Raw genomic sequence first — 20,839 nt, forward strand, 5'->3', positions numbered from 1 at the left:
AGGTCGCTCTCTGAAGTTCAGAAGTCAGTATAACAACACATGAGCCTGACATTTAGCAGTCAGTCATGATTAAAGTTATGTTTATAGACGATCGTAACACAGGATCTTAGCAGAGGATATGGTAAGTGTCCGCACAGCCTGACCTGATTTCATTGCGTTTATTAAGTCATTTAGAAGCAAATGAGATGTAGCATTAGCACATTGCTAACTGATAGTGACTTTCAGTGCTGTTACAGACTGACTGCTTGAGCAAATCATTCGTGTTTGTAGATATTTGACATATAAATACATTTTGACCTTTTTATTTATATGTCAGCTTCGCAATACAAATGAAACCTTTGCAATCTGTATATGAGTTAATATTGCCTGCCACTGTAAATTGTGTGAGATATGATCTGTGGATGAGAAATAGTCTGTATATAAGGGGTGTGTTGCGATTGACGTGGTTGCATTAAATAATGCAAATTGCCTCTCGATTAATGCAAATTGCACAATCACGGGTTATTGTTGTATGTGTGTTAGGCAGGTAGCATGGTGGCCGTGGGCCTTACCCTGGCAGCAGCAGGGTTTGCAGGTATGATTCCAACCAAATATGAGACATCTGGAACATGATACATTTCCATCTGTTGATTAATGAAGCCTGATTGTTTTCTAATGGTTTCCATTTTTACAGGTCGCTATGCAATGCAAGCTATGAGACACATGGAGCCGCAAGTGAAACAAGCTCTGGAAGCGTCCAAATCTGCAAGTTATATATTTCATATCATATAATCCATATGCAATAAACAACTGTGTTTTAACAAACGCAAATGATATATGTGTGACAGGCTTTCGGTAGCGGATACTACAGAGGTGGTTTTGATCCAAAGATGACCAGGAGAGAAGCGTCTCTTATTCTTGGCATCAGGTAGTCTATGTTTTCACAAAAAGTGACAGAAAAGTGTCTTGTTATACACTAATACTGCTAATTTTACAAGTTTACATATAGCCTATATTTGCACAAAATAATACACACATTTAAAGGTATATTCAATACTATTAATGTGTTATCAGAGGATACATGCGTTTTAATATTTACTAAAAATAGAAATAATGGCCCGGTTTCACAGACAGGGCTTAGCTTAAACCAGGATTAGGCCATAGTTCAATTAGGATTTTAAAGTAATTTTTATAGACATGCCTTAGAAAAAAACATTACTGGTGTGCACCAAACAAGGGCACTGACATATTTCAAGATCAATCAGTACAAGTTTCTTTCAGCTGAAACAGCTCAGACTTTAATTTTATTCGGGGACTAGACTTAAGCCTTGTCTGTGAAACCTGGGGTAACTATAACTTTTTTTTTTTTAGATCCCAGTACTGCTTTCCACCCTGTTAAAATGCACTGTTTCACACAAATTTCCACCGTTTTTTTTTTTTTTTTTTCAACCCTGTTATTCCACATTTCATAATTTATATCTAAAATCTGCTTAATTTTACTTTACATCATTTACACCATGTTAGGTTCCTTCCTGTTACACAACATTTTAAAATATATTACAGTGTAGTTTTCTTTTTCAACCCTATTATTCCACATTTCATAATTGATATCTACAATCTGCCTAATCTTTATATCATTTACATTTCCGCCATGTTAGGTTCCATCCCCTTACACAACAGTGTATATCACAATATACTTATTTTCAATAATTGAATTGTACTCAAGAAATATGTAACTGTCAAAGAAGAAATGTAAAAGTTTCTTCAACCATCATGTACATTTCCACCAAATTTGGTTCCACCCTGTTCTGACAGAGTAGTTGTTTTTAATAACGGTCATTGATTTATAATCAGATATGCACAACTGACGAGGTGGGAATTTAAGTATTCATCCCTGTTACACCACATTTTTTGCATAAATTTAAGTTCCATCCTTTTACACAACAATGTAGAATATTGTATTGTAGTTTTTAATAACGTAATTTGTAATGTACATCTGACAAACTAGAAATTTTAGTTTTTCAACCCTGTTACTTTGCATTTCATTGATTTCAAACATCTGCTTAACAGCTTTTACATTTCCTCAAAGTACACAACAGTTTAGAATATATTACAGTGTAGTTATTAGTAATGCTCATTCATTTGAAATCAGAGAAAATGTACAGCTAACAAAGTTGAAACTTGAGTTTTTTCAACCGTTATGCCACATCTTTTCTAAAATCTGCTTAGGGGCCATTCGCACAAAATGCTATTTTTTCCCTGTTTATTATAAGAGCACGTTGCAGTTGTTGTCTGCCCTGAACTATAAAAACCATTGACAGCCAATTAGAATCCACCTGATTTTAAGAGCTTGAGCATTTAAAGCGGCAGATGACATAAATGCAGCACACAGTTATAGTAATGTTATCATGCATTGGTGTGGATGCTAATAGTTATAGTTTTTGTTCTTTAGAACTAGGATTATTTGAACTATAGTTATCGTCCTTGGTGTGAACAGGCCTTTAATCTGCTTTCTGAGTCAGAAGCACATTAATGTACATGTTAATAAATCCAATCGATAGTATAATAGAAGGGACTGTAGAAAGTTTGACCCATGTGAATTTCATTCTTTCCTTTAGTCCTACCGCTAACAAAAACAAGATCAGAGACGCACACAGAAAACTGATGATTTTAAACCATCCTGACCGAGGTGAGACTCCGTGTTTCATAAAATGGAAAAGCTACAAGTCTCTGCAGGATTTGAATTCCTCTGAGCTGTCAGTGTTATTTGTGTTTCTTCGGCAGGCGGATCCCCATATCTGGCAGCAAAAATCAACGAGGCTAAAGATTTACTTGACGGACAGTTGAAGAAATAGATTATCGTCGAATGTTTGAACGAGCTCTGTCTGATGCACTTGAATTCTTACGTGATCATTAAACACCATCTTGTCATCTAGATCTGATCTCCTTTTGTATGCAAATTAATCCATTTACACCACCGCTGAATGTGGCCCAAATCAGATTCAGTACCTTTTATGACAGTGTGAACAGCAAAAAAAATCCCCTTTAATGAATTCATCTCCAATGTGGGCCATGTTCATGTTTTTTTATTGTGAAATGTAATAGCTATTTCTAAATGAAAACGTTTTAAAATCCTACACCAATTTTTTTTTTTTTTCTGTCTACGGTTCCAATATCTAATGCAGAGTCAGAATTAAAATTTAAACGTGTGGTAACATTCCTGAAAATGTATTTTCTGTCAAAGTTGCCTGTGAAAATTGGCCAAATAACGTTAAAAGTGCCCGCACCTTCACACGCAGGAAAGTTGAATTATTCACGAGTCTTGTTTGGACATAATAGAACAAAGCAACATATGCACCAACTTTGAAAGGCTGGCTGGAAGATCAAATGTTTATTTATGAACTACCTGCATACAAAACATATTGCACATCAAACAACCAGAATGATCTTTAAAAAAAACTGTTTACAGAACAGAACATCTGGAAATTGATCTTTCAGTAGTCCAAATTTGTAAGCTGCGTGCTAAGTTCAGGCAGTTTAGTGTTAAAAACCACTGCGTTGTTAGTTTTAAATACTGTACATTTTAAAATAAATAAACCAAAACAAAGGCTCTTTTGGGTTGCCACTATTACAACAACCCAACAGGCAAAGAATGAAACCAATCAATCGTTCAGGAAGTGTACATACAGCATTTAAAATGGACAGTTAGCAGACCAGTTTCCAGACTAACATTATTCTAAAGGTCAAGAAATGACTATTCAGTGCAAAACGTCCCTCTTTTTCCCCATAACCCCTCGTGAAGAAGTGATTGCATATTAAAACGTAACAAAAAGCAGCTAAGGATGTCTGGGAGTCTTTCCGTATTCAGACAAGTTGTTGCTGTTGTTGTTTTTTTTCTGTTTGTTTGCTCTATAGCCAGCCAACATAATGTTGAAACTATGCTCTGAAGGCACAACATCTGATCAGGAACACAGGTGTGACTTAGGTTTTTTTGTCTCATTTTGTTTTTTCCATTGTAATTATCTGTTCCATAGTGGAGGAACTGAAAAGTGCAATCGAGAATGTGGAAGTCCGTACGTCTCTTTGGCAAGCTTGTACAAGCACTATTGTAAAATCGTAAAGGTTATGAGTTTGGAGAAAGAAACCAAACTGATTAGGAGACTCCATTGACGACAGCTGGCTTGGCTTTGGGCGACTTCTCGGCGGAAGCTCGTGGAGTTTTGCTCTGATCGTCTGCTTTGGAGGGGCCGTTGCTGACAGCTTCAGCCGGGCTGTGCTCTGATATGAAGTCCACTTGACCCTGCAGACGACAGAAAACAGCTGCGATTAAAAGCCAAGCTCTTCACTTAGCTTTCATCTAAATACAGCACCTTGACCAATGAGTTTCCACGACTCTCCAGTTGTTTTTGGTGATTATGAAATAAGGTTGTTTTTTTTAATTAACACGTATTTACACGTTTTCGATGACTGAGGGAAACCAGTCAATATAACTTTAGAGTAGCGATACACCAATATTAAAAAATAATATTTTAGGCAACAGTATAGTAGATAACTGATAAATAAGTGATATTATGAAACTAAGCCTCTTTAAGACTATAATAAAACAAATGGTTTCAAAAGTTCATTCTGCCATTATAACCAGTGTTACTTTGGTATAATTGAGATACTATTATTTTGAATTCAATTTATTTCTAATTTAATACAGTTGTTTTAAATTAGTTCTATATTTTCCATTTTGACCACTTTTGACTGTCTTTGTCATTTTAGAATTTTTTTAAATGTCTATATTTTTTTTTATTAATTTAGTTTTAGTACATTACGTTAACAAAATGAATAGAGAAATGTCTACAATTCTCTCAATTTTAACCAAAATCACATTTTTCAGCATTTTTTTTTGTTGTTGAAGTTAACTGTAATAACCGGGTGTGTCTCACTCGTACTGGAAAGTGAAGCTGCGGGCTCTTTGATCGCCCCCTGGTGGCTGGCTGCAGTACAGGTCATAAACCCCGCCCTCACCGTGTAAACGAATGGGACTTGAGTCATAACAAAAAAATGAATTACACTTCCAATACAATTTTCCAAAATATGATTTTGGTCATTTAAGGTAGTTGTTATCATGCTGATATATGTTCAATTGTTCGTTTTTGTGGTACGTTTGATTTTAGCTAGTAATTTGATGCTATAAAAACGGGGCGTGTCGTTATAGTTGATTGGGTCTGCGGGAGTTTGGTTCCGCTGCTCTGCCTTACGACTCTACTGCGCAGACTCGGGCTCCAAGCGAATCTCTACCGCGCAGAGTCGGGCTCCAAGCGAATCTCTACCGCGCAGACTCGGGCTCCAAGCGAATCTCTACCGTGCGGGCTCCAAGCGAATCTCTACTGCGCAGACTCGGGCTCCAAGCGAATCTCTACTGCGCAGACTCGGGCTCCAAGCGAATCTCTACTGCGCAGACTCGGCCTCCAAGCGAATCTCTACTGCGCAGACTCGGGCTCCAAGCGAATCTCTACTGCGCAGACTCGGGCTCCAAGCGAATCTCTACCGCGCAGACTCGGGGCTCCAAGCGAATCTCTACCGCGCAGACTCGGGCTCCAAGCGAATCTCTACCGCGCAGACTTGGGCTCCAAGCGAATCTCTACCGCGCAGACTCGGGCTCCAAGCGAATCTCTACCGCGCAGACTCGGGCTCCAAGCGAATCTCTACCGCGCAGACTCGGGCTCCAAGCGAATCTCTACCGCGCAGACTCGGGCTCCAAACGAATCTCTACCGCGCAGACTCGGGCTCCAAACGAATCTCTATCGCGCAGACTCGGGCTCCAAGCGAATCTCTACCGCGCAGACTCGGGCTCCAAACGAATCTCTACCGCGCAGACTCGGGCTCCAAGCGAATCTCTACCGCGCGGGCTCCAAGCGAATCTCTACTGCGCAGACTCGGGCTCCAAGCGAATCTCTACTGCGCAGACTCGGGCTCCAAGCGAATCTCTACCGCGCAGACTCGGGCTCCAAGCAAATCTCTACCGCGCAGACTCGGGCTCCAAACGAATCTCTACCGCGCAGACTCGGGCTCCAAGCGAATCTCTACCGCGCAGACTCGGGCTCCAAGCAAATCTCTACCGCGCAGACTCGGGCTCCAAACGAATCTCTACCGCGCAGACTCGGGCTCCAAGCGAATCTCTACCGCGCAGACTCGGGCTCCAAGCGAATCTCTACCGCGCAGACTCGGGCTCCAAGCGAATCTCTACCGCGCAGACTCGGGCTCCAAGCGAATCTCTACCGCGCAGACTCGGGCTCCAAGCGAATCTCTACTGCGCAGACTCGGGCTCCAAGCGAATCTCTACCACGCAGACTCGGGCTCCAAATGACGTCATTTACTCACGATGGCAGCGGTCATACTGAGATGTATTCGCTTCACTTATCTATAATGGAAGGAAGCGGAGACGCATCGTCCATCTTTTTTTTCAGTCTATGGTAATAACCCTGATGACAACATAGTAATGCACTGCACAATTTTTTTTTTGTATAAATATTCCTTTTGTTATCTGCTATAAAAAAATATCATAAATATAAATTAATTAAAATCAATTAAATATCCATTATCGTTCGTAAAATATCTAAATAACTGTAAACTAGTGCTGGGCAACGATTAATTGCATCCAAAATAAAAGGTTTTGTTTATATAAAATGTGTGTGTACTGTGTATATTTATTATGTGTGTGTATATATATATATATATATATTTATATATTATGTACACAAGAACTTTTATTTTGGATGCGATTAATCATTGCCCAGCACTGCTATAAACATGAATTAATTTAAATATATTAATCTTTTTTTGTTTATAGTTATGATTAAATATCATAAATATTGTGCACCCCTGTTCTTTCATTTAAAACTAATCACAGAGATACATAAAAGAAGAAATATGGAGTCACCATGTCCTTTTTGTTCTTCCTCAGATCTCTTGGGTTTCTCTGTCTGCTCTCAGATTCAGCTCGTGATATGTAGTCAGCCACAGTAACTGCAAGAGATGTCAATGGTTTCATTAGCAAAAAATAAAAAAAAGATTGCACTTTTTATTCTAAAACGAGGATGATGTATCTTTGCGTGAGGAACAGACCACATGTTAAATACTGAAAATGTTCCTCTGCCGGAGCTCTCAAATCTTGCCTTTCTAACCGGCTGCTAAAAAAACCCTTAAACCGTGACGTTTGAGAGCTGCGGCGGAGAGGAAGATTCACTTTCAGCTGGACAATCTCCTTTGTCTGTTCAGGGTTTGGAACGAAATGTCGGTGAATAAATAACAGAATCTTGTAGGTAAGCAACACTTGAGGTAACAGACCTACGTGCATTTACATACACCATGCAAATGAATACCTACTGCATTAAAAACAATTTTATTTGCAATTGTGTAAAAAAGTTTAAATTCATACATCACTTTTAGATGTTATTTCACTAAAACAACAATAAATGTAACCAATACCTGAAAATAACAAACAACAATAGCTCGCCCACTTTATCGGTTTGTAGGGCTGCCCCCTAATAGTCGACCAAAATTGTATTAGTCGCAGAAAAACAGAAAATCCTCATGGACAGGTCATTAACGGCTGGTCTTTGTGGTAATACAGTACTTCGGGCAGGACATCCAAACGCACACCTGTCATTCCTCAAATATGGCTTATCTGAAATGTGTAAGTATTAGCAACTTTACATGGCCGCTCAATCTAATGTTAACCTAGAGAAATGTGCGTTATTGAAGTGTTTGTGTGGAGTGTGGAAACTGAACAGTAGCACTCACTGCAGGACAGATGGAGGCGCCGGTGCACTCGCCTGCTCTTAAAATACTCCATGGCTCATACAGATAAGAGTAATAAATCTTTCAAATCTGTAAAGAGTACGTTTATATGTGTGCACTCACAATAACAACAAAACATTGCGCTTTTGTGAAATAATGAAAGCAAATATGATGAGGTTTCTGCCGTCTTGGTCTCTGTGAACTTGAGCACGAAACTCTGTGTATATTTGCCTTACAGACATGAAAAATATATCTACAGAGAGTAAAATGTCTACTTTCAAATGAACCAATTCAAATGGAAAACAATTTTCTTAGATTATGTAATCCGTATGAAACATGCATACAGGCGCATATTGTGGAGATGACTAATCTGAAATAAAATAAAATCAAGCACTAGTTTATCAAATTATTAAAATGTCAATGCAGTCTCCTTACCGTTTTTCCCTGACACATTTATAATCATTACTTCTGCCAGTGCGTACCTTGAGTGCTTTATTAGACTATAGCCTAGGCAAATAAACTTGTGATTAGTTGACAAATCCTTAGTCAAAGGCAGCCCTATCGTTTTGCCAATTTTATCAGCCGATATGAGCCTATCGCAGATATACCTGCATCGATGTATATGCCGCAGATATGCCACCGATTTTAACTGATACAATTTATTTTTTATTTTTTTACAGAACATAACGCAGATAAAATGCTTGTAAATGGTGTAATGACTTAGTTTGTCCAGCAGAGTGCACTCCATTGTGGTTTTCCTGCGGAATTGGGCTACTTTAACACTGTTGCCACGGGTTGTATAACGACCCCAATAACGTAATATTTAGCCCCCGGAATGCGAATTGTACCAGAGGAACCCACGAAAAAAACATTTATTTTTTGGTTTTGTTGTGAAAACCTGGCAACCCTAAGAGACACCAGCCAACTCTTTCACTTCAGTAAGGAGGTCTCTTGTTCAGGCAGCGGCCGTGTCTTCACGCGTTGTCTTAATGGTAAGTTGCTAACTAGTTTGTGAAATACATAACTTACTGTAAAGTTAATAAAGACTGACCCCATAAGTTTCCCCTTTTCAATATAAGTTCAGTATAACGTTAACCCCATCCCTAAATACTGCCATGTCACTTATGCTTATCACATCTGGCACATCACATTTCTAAAGTCAGCATAGATTGTTAGTACAGTCAGTAACGTAGCAGATTGAAATGTTAGTATCTTTCTACAGTCCAATAGATGGCAGTGCAGTGGTGGCTTGAGTCTGTTGAATAGTGATCTAACTGATGGTTGGTTGGTGAGATGCAATGCAATAAAGTAAACAAACAATGTCCCCATCTTTTACTCTCACAATGAGCTTATCATACTTGCGATACAGAAAACATGGACGGAATTGCGTAATCCAGTCATAAAAACAGAATTTACTGTATGACATGGAATTTTGCGTTTACATATCTATGCATGTCTAAACTTTAGACATATTGAAACTTTAGACAAACTTTAGACTAATGCTGTACTATAATATACACAAAGAATGTCGGCCGATATACCGATATCACCGGTTTTCTACTCCCTAATATCGGTATCGGCATTGGCCCCCAAAAACCTATATCGGTCGGGCTCTACAAATAACTTTCTTTGTTTGCCTTAGACTGTTGTGATCTGGCATGTTTGACTGATTATGTGGGTTTAGTTTGAAGTCCTGATGTTATTCCAGGCGATCAGTGCCATGCAGTTTGGACTAACTCTCGCTTGAACACAAACCCAGTGTTAATTCATATCGGTACCTGGCTGCCTCTCCTCAGGAGGCCGGAAACGGCGTCGGCGGCTGCGATTGCGCCGCTGTTGTTTAGCTTCAGCATCATCTACAAGAGACCGGTGGAAGGCCTGACCTTAAATACTGACAGCCATTTTAGAAAAAGCCATTCGAGCTGGTCGCAATTTGTGAAATTTCTTTCAATGTTATTCCCAACTAAACAATGAAGCCAATGAAAAATTTAATCTGCAACTATATATTAGGGCTGGGCGATTTTTCAAATTTTTATCGATAAATTCAAATTTAATGTTTTGCCACAATTTAATTTTTTTAGAAATCAAGGAATCGTGATTTTGAATAGAAATATTACCAAACGTTAGCATTAGACACTTTGACAATATTCTAATGATAACAGTAAAAAGAAAAGAACGAACCAACCGCATGTTGGCGCACGTGATTAACCGCTCACATGTGACGCGCTCATATCGCTAGGCGCCATTCACACAGAATGCAAAAAAATTATAAAAAAATGTATAACTACTACTGTATGTCTGATATTTCATGTTTGCATCATGGTGACAGGCTGAAAGCTGCTGTTCATTGGTTTTACAATTTATAGTTAATAATTGAATTGTCTACTGGTGTTATACCGTCAGTCATTTTGAATTTGAAATAGATTTTTTTTAAAGCATTTTCCTTGCATTATTTCTGAACATATAATATGCATAAGATAAGTTTGTACAACATGTAGTTGTAGTTCATGCATCTTTTCTGCAAAGATATTTAACAAGTGATTTGTTTAACATTTGTTGACAACTTCACGTGTGGTGCAATTGGAATATAATTTTCTTTAACTAGAGGGTTAATAAAGAACAAGTTACTTGAATCATGTTGTAGTTACATTTTCAAGTTTAGTAAAAAATACAAAAAAATCAATCAATCAATCAATAAATAAAGAGAATCGGTCAAACATTCTGCGAAAAAAAAGAAGAGAGATTTTAATTGTTTGCCATATTGCCCAGCCCTACTATATATTGTTAAATATTTTGAGCAATTATTTAAAAAAATATTAATATTTTTATCAATTATTTTTTTGATTAATACAAAGTCACTTGTGTTATGATGAGAGGAGAGAATGTGTTCCTGCAGAATATTCTACCCTCTTCGCTGTTGACACTAAGTAATACTAAGATTGTAATAAGACACTAAAATTGTACTTTTTTTCTGTATTTATTTACTTTTTAATGCCATGCCAGCATCAAGGCTATTTTCATGACAATCTCTGAATAAATTATAAAAGGTATACAATTAACAAAAGGTTATAAAAGACATTTCAGATGTACACTAGACAAAAATTCTAAAATACATTCAGGTGATATATTTTTAAATAAACCTACTGTTTTCTGTAATATTATGATTATAAATAAACCTTAAACAGCTACAATGTGTACTTGTTTCTAGACTTGACTTTTTTTTTTTTATCCTGCAGCTTTAGTGCTCACCAAGGCCGTTCTCGCTGAGGGAGGTGTTGTCGGACTCGCTCATGCCGTCCATGACTGTGGTGTCTTCATCTGTGCGGCGACGACGGGAGCGTCTGCGACGGTTGGTGTTCATCTGGGAGTCACTGGCATCCGTGTCTGCCGTCTGATCTGTCTCGGTGTTGTCTAACAGACTGTATGGGTTTCCATCTGGATCTTTCAGGACTGACATGAAAGACAGGAACTAAAATAAGTATTTACTGGGCAATGCAACATGCAAGAACAAAAAAAAAATTAAAATTACAGAGCAACTAGATTTTAAAACATTTTCGAAGGTGCTTGCAAATCCTTTTTTATTGATCTTAGGAAATATTCTAATATTTTGAGATACTGGATTTTGACTTTCATGAGCTGTAAGCTCTAGTCATCAAAATTAAAACAAAATAACTTTTGAAATGTCTTTACATGTTATGAATGTAAAATATATATGAAAGTTTCACTTTTTGAAATAAGTTACAAAAAAAATAGTTTATCACGATATTCAAATTTTTTGAGATGTTCCTGTATTCAAACATTACAGAGGCTAGGGCTGGGCGATATAGCCTAAGAAAAAAATCCCTGATTTACGATTTAAATCAATTTTTTCCCCCTACTTAAAATCTACAGATGACAAAGAAATTGTTCAGAACAAGTTTTAACTTTATTTTGTTTTGATTTTCCCTTCTGGGATTTGATCTGGATTTCCCCTTCATCTCGTTTCAAAAAGACAAGATGGCAGGCCCTGCCATTAAACAGTGAAAATGTAACATAACATAATATTATGTGACCCTTCTTGATTCGTTTTCTTTAAACACAAGTTCTTGCTATTCTGTAGATAGGAGGTAGTTCTGATAAAGTGCAAACAAAACATTCAACAGCATTAAATATCAGTGACTGATTTGCAGATCCTGACCTGAGCACCACTGACAAACATCTTATCTTGTAAAATGTGTTGTACTGCCGCTCCATAGTTTTAAAGGTACAATATGCAAGTTTTTGCCACTAGAGGTTGTATTTTCATAACAATAACAAAGGCGAAGCTTGATGACGCTATGAAGGAGGATGTTCACGAATGAGATAATGGATACATTTTTTATTATCTGTACCTTCCAGTTATTTTAAACGGCGAATACAGAGAATGTGAGCAAAGAACTTATATTGTCAAAGAACATTATGACTGACTTAAGTCTAGCGCGAGTTATGCACTCTCAAAAAACACATTTTCTTTCCGTACACGATCGGTATTGGGATGCGGCGGATTGCGGGGGGTATGGGATCACAAACGATGCCAGATCAACATCGTGATGTCTATCAGCCATCGGCGATGGGATCATCTATCGGCCCAGCCCGCACGGGGGGAGGGCTGAGCCCATTCGGAACTAGAGGGGAGCGTCACCGGATGTTAAAGAGAAAACCGATTTTCATTCAAACAAGTCGACGTAAACTTTCGAGTTAATCGATAAAATCAATTTATCGCCCAGCCCTAACAGAGGCCCATTCATCATGTGGAAGAAAAAAAAAGGTTAACATGGCTACAAATTAAGAACTCGTTCTCTCAACATCAATTTCTAGAAATGTTTTATATTAACATGCTTCTTCAATTTAGTTAAATTGTTACTGCAACATAACTTGTTCCCTCTTTTTAGGTAAATCGTGGCCATGTTGTACTATTTTTAGAGCCACAATTCAACTAAAACGAGGGACTACATTTTTAAATCATGGCCATAAAAGTCATTTTTTTCTCCTCCATAAAACATGAATCTTATGGTCTTATGATTTCTGCAATGCCAAAAATGCAGATGGAAAATCTTCAATACAACCCTGTAAAATATTTGTATTTTTTTACCTTGAAGAAATGAAGACAGAAATATATTACTATAGTACAGTAAATACTATAGTGAAATTTAAACGTTAAGGAATATCACACAATTTTCCATTCATGTTTTAATTTAAACACTAAACCTTTGTTGCGCCAAAAAAAACAACCAAAGATTTACAAATACATTTGATTACCACTGATTTTGATAATACATTTATATTGAATTGTGAAACAGAATTTAAAGAAATAAATCAAAAAATTTAATTTCATATGGCATTTAAACCAGTAAATTACTAAATAGTTTAAAGAAATTTTTCGATTAGACATGGTCTCTGATTGTTAGAATTTAACAAAACCATTAAAATGGTGTCCAGAAAAAAATAGAGACCGCAGAACTTGGGGGGGATAACATGGAATTTGGGAAAAAAGAAAACATTTCATAAAGCCCTAAAATCTGTACTGGTGAATAAAATGTGTTCCCAATAAAGGGCTGAAGGGAGCCAGCATACCTGAGCTAATGGAGTTGGACGCCCCTCTTCCTGAGCCACGGCCTCTTCCCCCGGGTCCTCCACGTCCTCGGCCCTCTCCCGCTCTCCTCCTGCTGTCCCTCTGCTGTCTCGGGTTGCGATCGGGCTCCTCTCCTGCCATGGACCAGTCGCTCAGCTCTTCCTTGCGCTCAGAGTCGGTCTCTGAGGCGTACGAGTGCTCGGAGTTAGTGCCTGTGCAGGAAAAATATGTTACATACGATGTCATATACATTAGTGGTCAACCGATATATCGACCGATATTTAAAAAAATAATAATAATTATCGGCAAAATACTGTTTCCTGATTGGCTCATGTGTCATAAATGGATACGTCATAAAATGGAAGAATATTCAGGAATTGTAAATTGTTTTTTCAATTGCATTTTCATGTGGTTGCATAAATTGTGACATAACCCTACCAGCAATTTGCGTTTGCATTTTTGCTTTCACGAACTCACAGTAACTGACAAATTTTAAATGAAAAAGCAAAGTCTATTTGCAACTGTATTTCCCACGTCTTACGAGTTTATGAGCCGGTCATATTTAAATAGCAATATTAAAGGGATACTCCACCCCAAAATGAAAATTGTCATTAATCACTTACCCCCCCATGTCGTTCCAAACTCGTAAAAGCTTCTGAGAATATCGTCTGGACGCAAGCAGTGTGTCAGCCATGCCACACGGATGCGCTGTTTTCATTCAATTCAAAGAGTAAACAAATGTAGATGATGTATCCTTGTGGCTGACACAGAAGAGCGTACGCTGCTGGCGTCCAGTGGATATTCTCCAAAATGGCGCTACGCTGACACAGAGGAGACAAATTGTTGAATTAAATAGTTTTGTGTTTTCTTTGCGCAGAAAAATTGTTCTCGTCGCTTCATAAAATTCAGATTGAACCATTGATGGCAGATGGACTATTCTGATGATGCTTTTCATACTTTTATGGACCTTGACAGCGCAATTTACCATGCAGTCAATGGGACAGTCACAAGCCTCCTGGTTTTCATCCATAATATCTTAAATTGTGTTCTGAGGACCAACGAAGCTTTTACAAGTTTGGAACGACATGGGGGCAAGTGATTAATGACAAAATTTTCATTTTGGGGTTGACTATCCATTTAGTTACCACGTCTACTTTTTCACTCTGCGTCGCGCATGTAAAGTGCCAAAACTCAAATGGAATCGCAATTCCTTTGGCATTTGAATTTCCGATGTCTACATGGAAAGCTGTCAATCAATGTCAGGGGCGGGACTATACTATGGGGCGTGTTTGTATTGGGAGATGACGTCACTCATAGACGACCTTGCCAAGTGATTTGAGCAATGGAAGTAATCGATTGATATTCACAATTACCGAATGCTTTATATTATTATATTATATATTAAATTCCTCTATTTTAATCGGTAACAAAAAGCGCGTCATGCCGTGTAGACAGGCATGGGAAATACAGTTGCAAATGGACTTTTAGTTTTTTTTAATTTGGTGCGTTCGCGAAAGCGAAAACAAAAGGTAATGCAAGATTTGCAATTGCATTTGGATTGTCACAATTTATGCATCCACATATGGAAAACGCAAAGTACAATTTGCAATTCCTTTTGAAAATTGGCCTGAATAGTCTTCCACATACATACAGACACATATACATATACGAGTTCATTTGCAAAAATTCTCCTTTTTTTTCAGAAATCAAGTTTTTTTTTTTATTGCGCATTCCAAGTAATATCAATCAAACTGCAGTTGGGTTGTTTTGATTAAGTAATAATAACGTAAACAAATACAGGTAATTTACAAAATTAAAGTTCATTGAAAGTATGTTTTTTTTGTAGCAAAAGCAGATAACTCCACATTTCATGTTTTAGAGTAAAAAAAAACACTTGTTTAATCTGACAATGTAGATGCCTGACAAATGTTGTTGTTGTGATCATAGATTGTATGGATGTGATTACACGCAATACACAGAGCTTTCCCCTCATCATTGTAACACGCTGCTTTCGCAAGGATCCATGAAAACGTTTCAGCTTTTATTTTCCTTTATACCCTGAAGAAGATATCACAGGTTCATCAGGTTTGTCGAAATTATCCATCCTCGATCACTTTTAGTCAGCTTTGATGAAACTCCTCTAAGCTAGCACGTCTTTTCAAAGTGAAAGTAGCCTTGTCACCTGACTTGAATACAGCACACTGATTCGCTAAAATGGACTTATCGGCTTCTGTTCAAAAACAACAAGGGCGCTTGTCGGCTTCTGCAGTAAAACGTAAACTTGCGATGCCTTGGAAGTGGATAATAGCGTTTGTCAAAACGTGTTTAGGGTTCAGATCGCGCTATATGTGGAGAATAATACACGGCAATCAGCTCTTTTTTTTTTTTAAAGTGGCGTTTATCGGTTAGAGGGATGAAACTCTAAAAGTGCTGAACTTCTTAGCTGGTAAAACATCTGTGTTGAATCACCCAATAATAAAATGTGACATTCTGTAGTTTTGTCTCATATTCATCTTTTAATCATATTTGTAAATGTCTTGACTCCACAGCCAACAGAGCAATTTTGTCTTTACTGTTCCAATACGTATGGAGGACACTGTATTATACATAAAATACATACACACACACACACACAATATCTGTAGTGTATATATACGACAGATTTGAAACCAGAAGCCCTACCGTAGCCGGACGTGTATCCGGGCCCCCGGCGGCCGCGGCCCCTGGCAGTGTAGGAGCGGTTCATATGGGTGTTGGATGTGCTCTCTTCAGTGGCGTAGCCCTTGTCCTTATCGGTGGGTCGGTTTGGGACAGGCCTGTAGCCCATCCCGATCTGACGCAGCTGCTCGTCAATCTGTAGCCGCTCCAGTCGCAGCTGTTCCACCTCCTGTGCAACACAAACAAGCGCTTGAGTTTCTCAAACACATCAGCGGCCTTTCAGCACCATGGCTGCTGGGTTTCTGATACTCACGTTTAGGTAAGCAATATGGTATTCCAGTAAGACCTGTACATTGCTGATATTCTCCTTCGTACCAACAAATGTAAATGGCACCATTCCCTATTAAAAACAAAGAATAAAATGCTTTATTGGATGTGTATATATATATATATATTTTTTTTTTTTCTCTGATCTTGTTTGCTTTTTTGTGCTACTTTCAGGTGTCTTACTTCCTGTCGGGGGAGTTTGTTGTCATTGTCACCTTCAATGCGCACTCTCACCACACCAGATTTATCCACCATCTCCTGGATAACCTTGCCATTTTTTCCAATAACCTTCCCTACAAAAATAAAATTTGACAAATGATCTGTTAACATCATCTTGCCAGGTAAAGCCAACAGGACATGTAATCAAAAATGTAATCAAACTTTTATTTTAATGCGTTTGTGCAAACATTTATAGTCTCTTACAAAATAATCACGTTCCCACATTTCTGAGTGAACTCCTGTTAATTAAATTAATTTAGACAATTTAAATTGGAAATTGAATTAAACCTATTTTAAATAAGTTTAAATACGTTTTTAAATAAGAAATAAGTTTGTTGAAATATTAAAATTAATAAACAAAAATAAAAAACAATAATTAAATTATTTTAATAATAATAATAATAAATAGTTGTCAAGTTTTTTGTTGTTTTTTACCCAGTTGCAAAATATGTCCTGTTGCACTAAAGTGTTGTCACTGTTAAAACAAAAATAAAAGTCATAAAAATAAAGCTACAATAAAGCAAAATATAAATATCATCCGAAAACCAAATAATCTAAAAAAAATAATTAAATTAGAATTTTTGCCTTGGCAACTAACTTAAATAAGTTTGTTGAAATATTAAAATAACTGAACCTGAATAAAACAAATAAAAACAGAAATAATAATAATAAAAATGTTTTAGCAAAGTTGTATTTTTTTTTTTCCTGTTGCGAAAACTTTCCTGCAGCACTAAAATTATGTTACTGTTAAACAAACAAACAAAAAAGAAATTAAGTAAATAAATATCGTAAAAAAAAAAAGAATAATAATAATAATAAATGAGAAATTATTCCATGGTAACTAACTGAAATAAGTTTGTTGAAATATTAAAATTACTAAACTTAACCCTCTGGTTGTGTTCGGGTCAAATTCACCAGAAATTTTTTTTCTTTTTCCTGAAAATACTAGTTAACGTTATCGCATTGGACTCAAACTTACTGACTTTGCGCACATAGGGTACAAGTATTTCTCATAAAATTTTTTAGAATTTTCGTAATTTTTTGTGGGTTTTATTTCACCTAGTCACACTCGTTGTGTTCCCGGTCAAAAATGACCGGACTCCGAACAACTGCTTATAAATCTGTCATTATGCTATATTATCACTAAATATTGGATTCATTCTTTTTGTCAACTTGTTTTCTTTCATTTAGGACTGGTTTTGTGTTTCTATTTGCTTCTGATTAATCGTAAGCCTCATTTATCTGAGAGTAGGCACCTAATTTTTTGAGTGAAAAAAATATTTTTTATGAATAATTTTCACAATATTAAACAAAAAATTATAAAAATTTGCACTGTTTCTCACACTAGTGTACTTTAATGTTTAATCAGGAAGTTTGCTTTTAAATGCTTTTATTTTGTACAAAATTGCAAAAAGTCACACTCGTGGTGTTCCCGGTCAAAAATGACCGGACTCCAAACAACTGCTTATAAATCTGTCAATATACTATATTATCACAAAATATTGGATTCAATCTTTTTGTCAACTTGTTTTCTTTCATTTAGGACTGGTTTTGTGTTTCTATTTGCATCCGATTAATCGTAGGCCTCATTTATCTGAAAGTAGGCACCTCATTTTTTGAGTGAAAAAAGCATTTTTTATGAATAATTTTCACAATATGAGAGAAAAAATTATGAAAATTTGCACTGTTTCTCACACTAGTGTACTTTAATGTTTAATCAAGAAGTTTGCTTTTAAATGCTTTTATTTTGTACAAAATTGCACAAAGTAACACTTGTCAAAAATTGCCGGCCATTGAAAGTGAATGGGGAAGAATGAAAGAAACAACTAGTGTTCAGGAGCATGTTGTGCTTGCAAACAAAGACCTTGGACCTTTGCATGTGTGGATGCATTTATACTCAAGCTATCACACACACACATGCGCACACACGCACGCGCACACACACACACACACCCATCCATCCATGCATACAAACTATTTTATTACACCTATTTCATCCTACCCTGAACTGCATGCAATATCCTTTTATGAATAAAAAAGGATCTCTCTCTCTCTCTCTCTCTCTCTCTCTCTCACACACACACACACACACACACATGCTCAGACTGCCTTGTCTTTAGCCTGCATTGACCTCAAAAATAATCTTTTCTTTCACCACATATTCTAGACTACGGAGCCCCTTAGAGCTCATGGTGGTGGAAAGATTTCGTGGTGGGTGAAAAAAATTTGGGGTGGGAGGAAAAAATATTTTTCAAATCTTTTGCGTTCTCTCGCAAAGATGTTTGCGTTCTCTCGCAAAACTTTGCGTTCTCTCGCAAAGATGTTTGCGTTCTCTCGCAAAACTTTGTGTCCTCTCGCAAAAATGTTTGCGTTCTCTCGCAAAGATGTTTGCGTTCTCTCGCAAAACTTTGTGTTCTCTCGCAAAGATGCTTGCGTTCTCTCGCAAAACTTTGTGTTCTCTCGCAAAGATGCTTGCGTTCTCTCGCAAAGATGTTTGCGTTCTCTCGCAAAACTTTGTGTTCTCTCGCAAAGATGTTTGCGTTCTCTCGCAAAAATGTTTGCGTTCTCTCGCAAAGATGTTTGCGTTCTCTCGCAAAGATGTTTGCGTTCTCTCGCAAAGATGTTTGCGTTCTCTCGCAAAACTTTGTGTCCTCTCGCAAAAATGTTTGCGTTCTCTCGCAAAGATGTTTGCGTTCTCTCGCAAAACTTTGTGTTCTCTCGCAAAGATGCTTGCGTTCTCTCGCAAAACTTTGTGTTCTCTCGCAAAGATGCTTGCGTTCTCTCGCAAAACTTTGTGTTCTCTCGCAAAGATGTTTGCGTTCTCTCGCAAAAATGTTTGCGTTCTCTCGCAAAGATGTTTGCGTTCTCTCGCAAAACTTTGCGTTCTCTCGCAAAGATGTTTGCGTTCTCTCGCAAAACTTTGTGTCCTCTCGCAAAAATGTTTGCGTTCTCTCGCAAAGATGTTTGCGTTCTCTCGCAAAACTTTGTGTTCTCTCGCAAAGATGCTTGCGTTCTCTCGCAAAACTTTGTGTTCTCTCGCAAAGATGCTTGCGTTCTCTCGCAAAGATGTTTGCGTTCTCTCGCAAAACTTTGTGTTCTCTCGCAAAGATGTTTGCGTTCTCTCGCAAAAATGTTTGCGTTCTCTCGCAAAGATGTTTGCGTTCTCTCGCAAAGATGTTTGCGTTCTCTCGCAAAGATGTTTGCGTTCTCTCGCAAAGATGTTTGCGTTCTCTCGCAAAGATGTTTGCGTTCTCTCGCAAAGATGTTTGCGTTCTCTCGCAAAGATGTTTGCTTTCTCTCGCAAAGATGTTTGCGTTCTCTCGCAAAGATGTTTGCTTTCTCTCGCAAAACTTTGCGTTCTCTCGCAAAGATGTTTGCTTTCTCTCGCAAAGATGTTTGCGTTCTCTCGCAAAACTTTGCGTTCTCTCGCAAAACTTTGCGTTCTCTCGCAAAGATGTTTGCGTTCTCTCGCAAAAATGTTTGCGTTCTCTCGCAAAGATGTTTGCGTTCTCTCGCAAAACTTTGTGTTCTCTCGCAAAGATGTTTGCGTTCTCTCGCAAAACTTTGTGTTCTCTCGCAAAGATGCTTGCGTTCTCTCGCAAAGATGTTTGCGTTCTCTCGCAAAGATGTTTGCGTTCTCTCGCAAAACTTTGTGTTCTCTCGCAAAGATGTTTGCGTTCTCTCGCAAAAATATTTGCGTTCTCTCGCAAAGATGTTTGCGTTCTCTCGCAAAGATGTTTGCGTTCTCTCGCAAAGATGTTTGCGTTCTCTCGCAAAGATGTTTGCTTTCTCTTGCAAAACTTTGCGTTCTCTTGCAAATATGTACGCAAAGTTTTGCGAGGGAACGCAAACATCTTTGCGAGAGAATGCAAAGTTTTGCGAGGGAACGCAAAAGATTTGAAAAATATTTTTTCCTCCCAGCCCGATTTTTTTTCACCCACCCCGAAATCTTTCCACCACCATGAGCTCTAAGCGGCTCCGTACTAGACAAAACATTATGACAATATGTTTAGAGGCTTTCGTGTTCTCTCAGAGTAAACAAAAGTTTACAATTAAATGCTAGAGCATACAAATGCCTCACAGTGCCTTACTTGTCATTTACACGAGGAAGAGACAACTGAAGAAGAATTTTACAGTGACGATGCATTGCAAGATATATTGGAAGATAAAAATATCACTGGACAAGCTGAAAACCTTGCAACAACTGAAAAGAAGCAATCTTCTGATTTTGAGGACCCAGCTGAAGTTGATGTAACGTTCTGGTCGAGGGATGGA

General features: G+C 37.7%; 2 protein-coding genes across 3 annotated transcripts in view; one reads left to right on the plus strand and one right to left on the minus strand.

The window, feature by feature from the left end:
• LOC306867828 (mitochondrial import inner membrane translocase subunit TIM14) lies at positions 1-3,803 on the plus strand. The gene is made up of 6 exons (XM_079413726.1): positions 1-121; positions 523-574; positions 674-744; positions 828-907; positions 2,598-2,668; positions 2,764-3,803. The coding sequence occupies exons 1-6, from the start codon at positions 119-121 to the stop codon at positions 2,832-2,834; spliced, it is 348 nt and encodes a 115-aa protein (XP_079269852.1). The 5' UTR covers positions 1-118; the 3' UTR covers positions 2,835-3,803.
• LOC306867826 (RNA-binding protein FXR1) overlaps positions 3,332-20,839 on the minus strand; it is a 25,190-nt gene continuing 7,682 nt past the window's right edge. The window contains exons 10-17 of one of the 2 annotated variants that reach the window (XM_079413723.1): positions 16,529-16,638; positions 16,332-16,418; positions 16,043-16,247; positions 13,363-13,572; positions 11,020-11,220; positions 9,549-9,626; positions 6,911-6,996; positions 3,334-4,279 (exon numbers count right to left, since the gene is read on the minus strand). In XM_079413723.1, coding sequence (XP_079269849.1) covers positions 4,133-4,279; positions 6,911-6,996; positions 9,549-9,626; positions 11,020-11,220; positions 13,363-13,572; positions 16,043-16,247; positions 16,332-16,418; positions 16,529-16,638 — 1,124 coding nt within the window. In that variant the 3' untranslated portion in view covers positions 3,334-4,132. Of the gene's footprint in view, positions 4,280-6,910; positions 6,997-9,548; positions 9,627-11,019; positions 11,221-13,362; positions 13,573-16,042; positions 16,248-16,331; positions 16,419-16,528; positions 16,639-20,839 lie in introns of both variants that reach the window. The other variant, XM_079413724.1, reaches the window with a different exon arrangement.

Source organism: Barbus barbus, assembly GCF_936440315.1.
Source record: "Barbus barbus genome assembly, chromosome: 49".
Taxonomy (NCBI): Eukaryota; Metazoa; Chordata; class Actinopteri; order Cypriniformes; family Cyprinidae; genus Barbus; species Barbus barbus.

Bases quoted from the DNA above. Each gene is read 5' to 3' on its own strand.
- LOC306867828 (XM_079413726.1), top strand. The intron at 575-673 runs GTATGATTCCAA...CCATTTTTACAG, and splicing joins GGCAGCAGCAGGGTTTGCAG to GTCGCTATGCAATGCAAGCT. The intron at 908-2,597 runs GTAGTCTATGTT...TCTTTCCTTTAG, and splicing joins TCTCTTATTCTTGGCATCAG to TCCTACCGCTAACAAAAACA.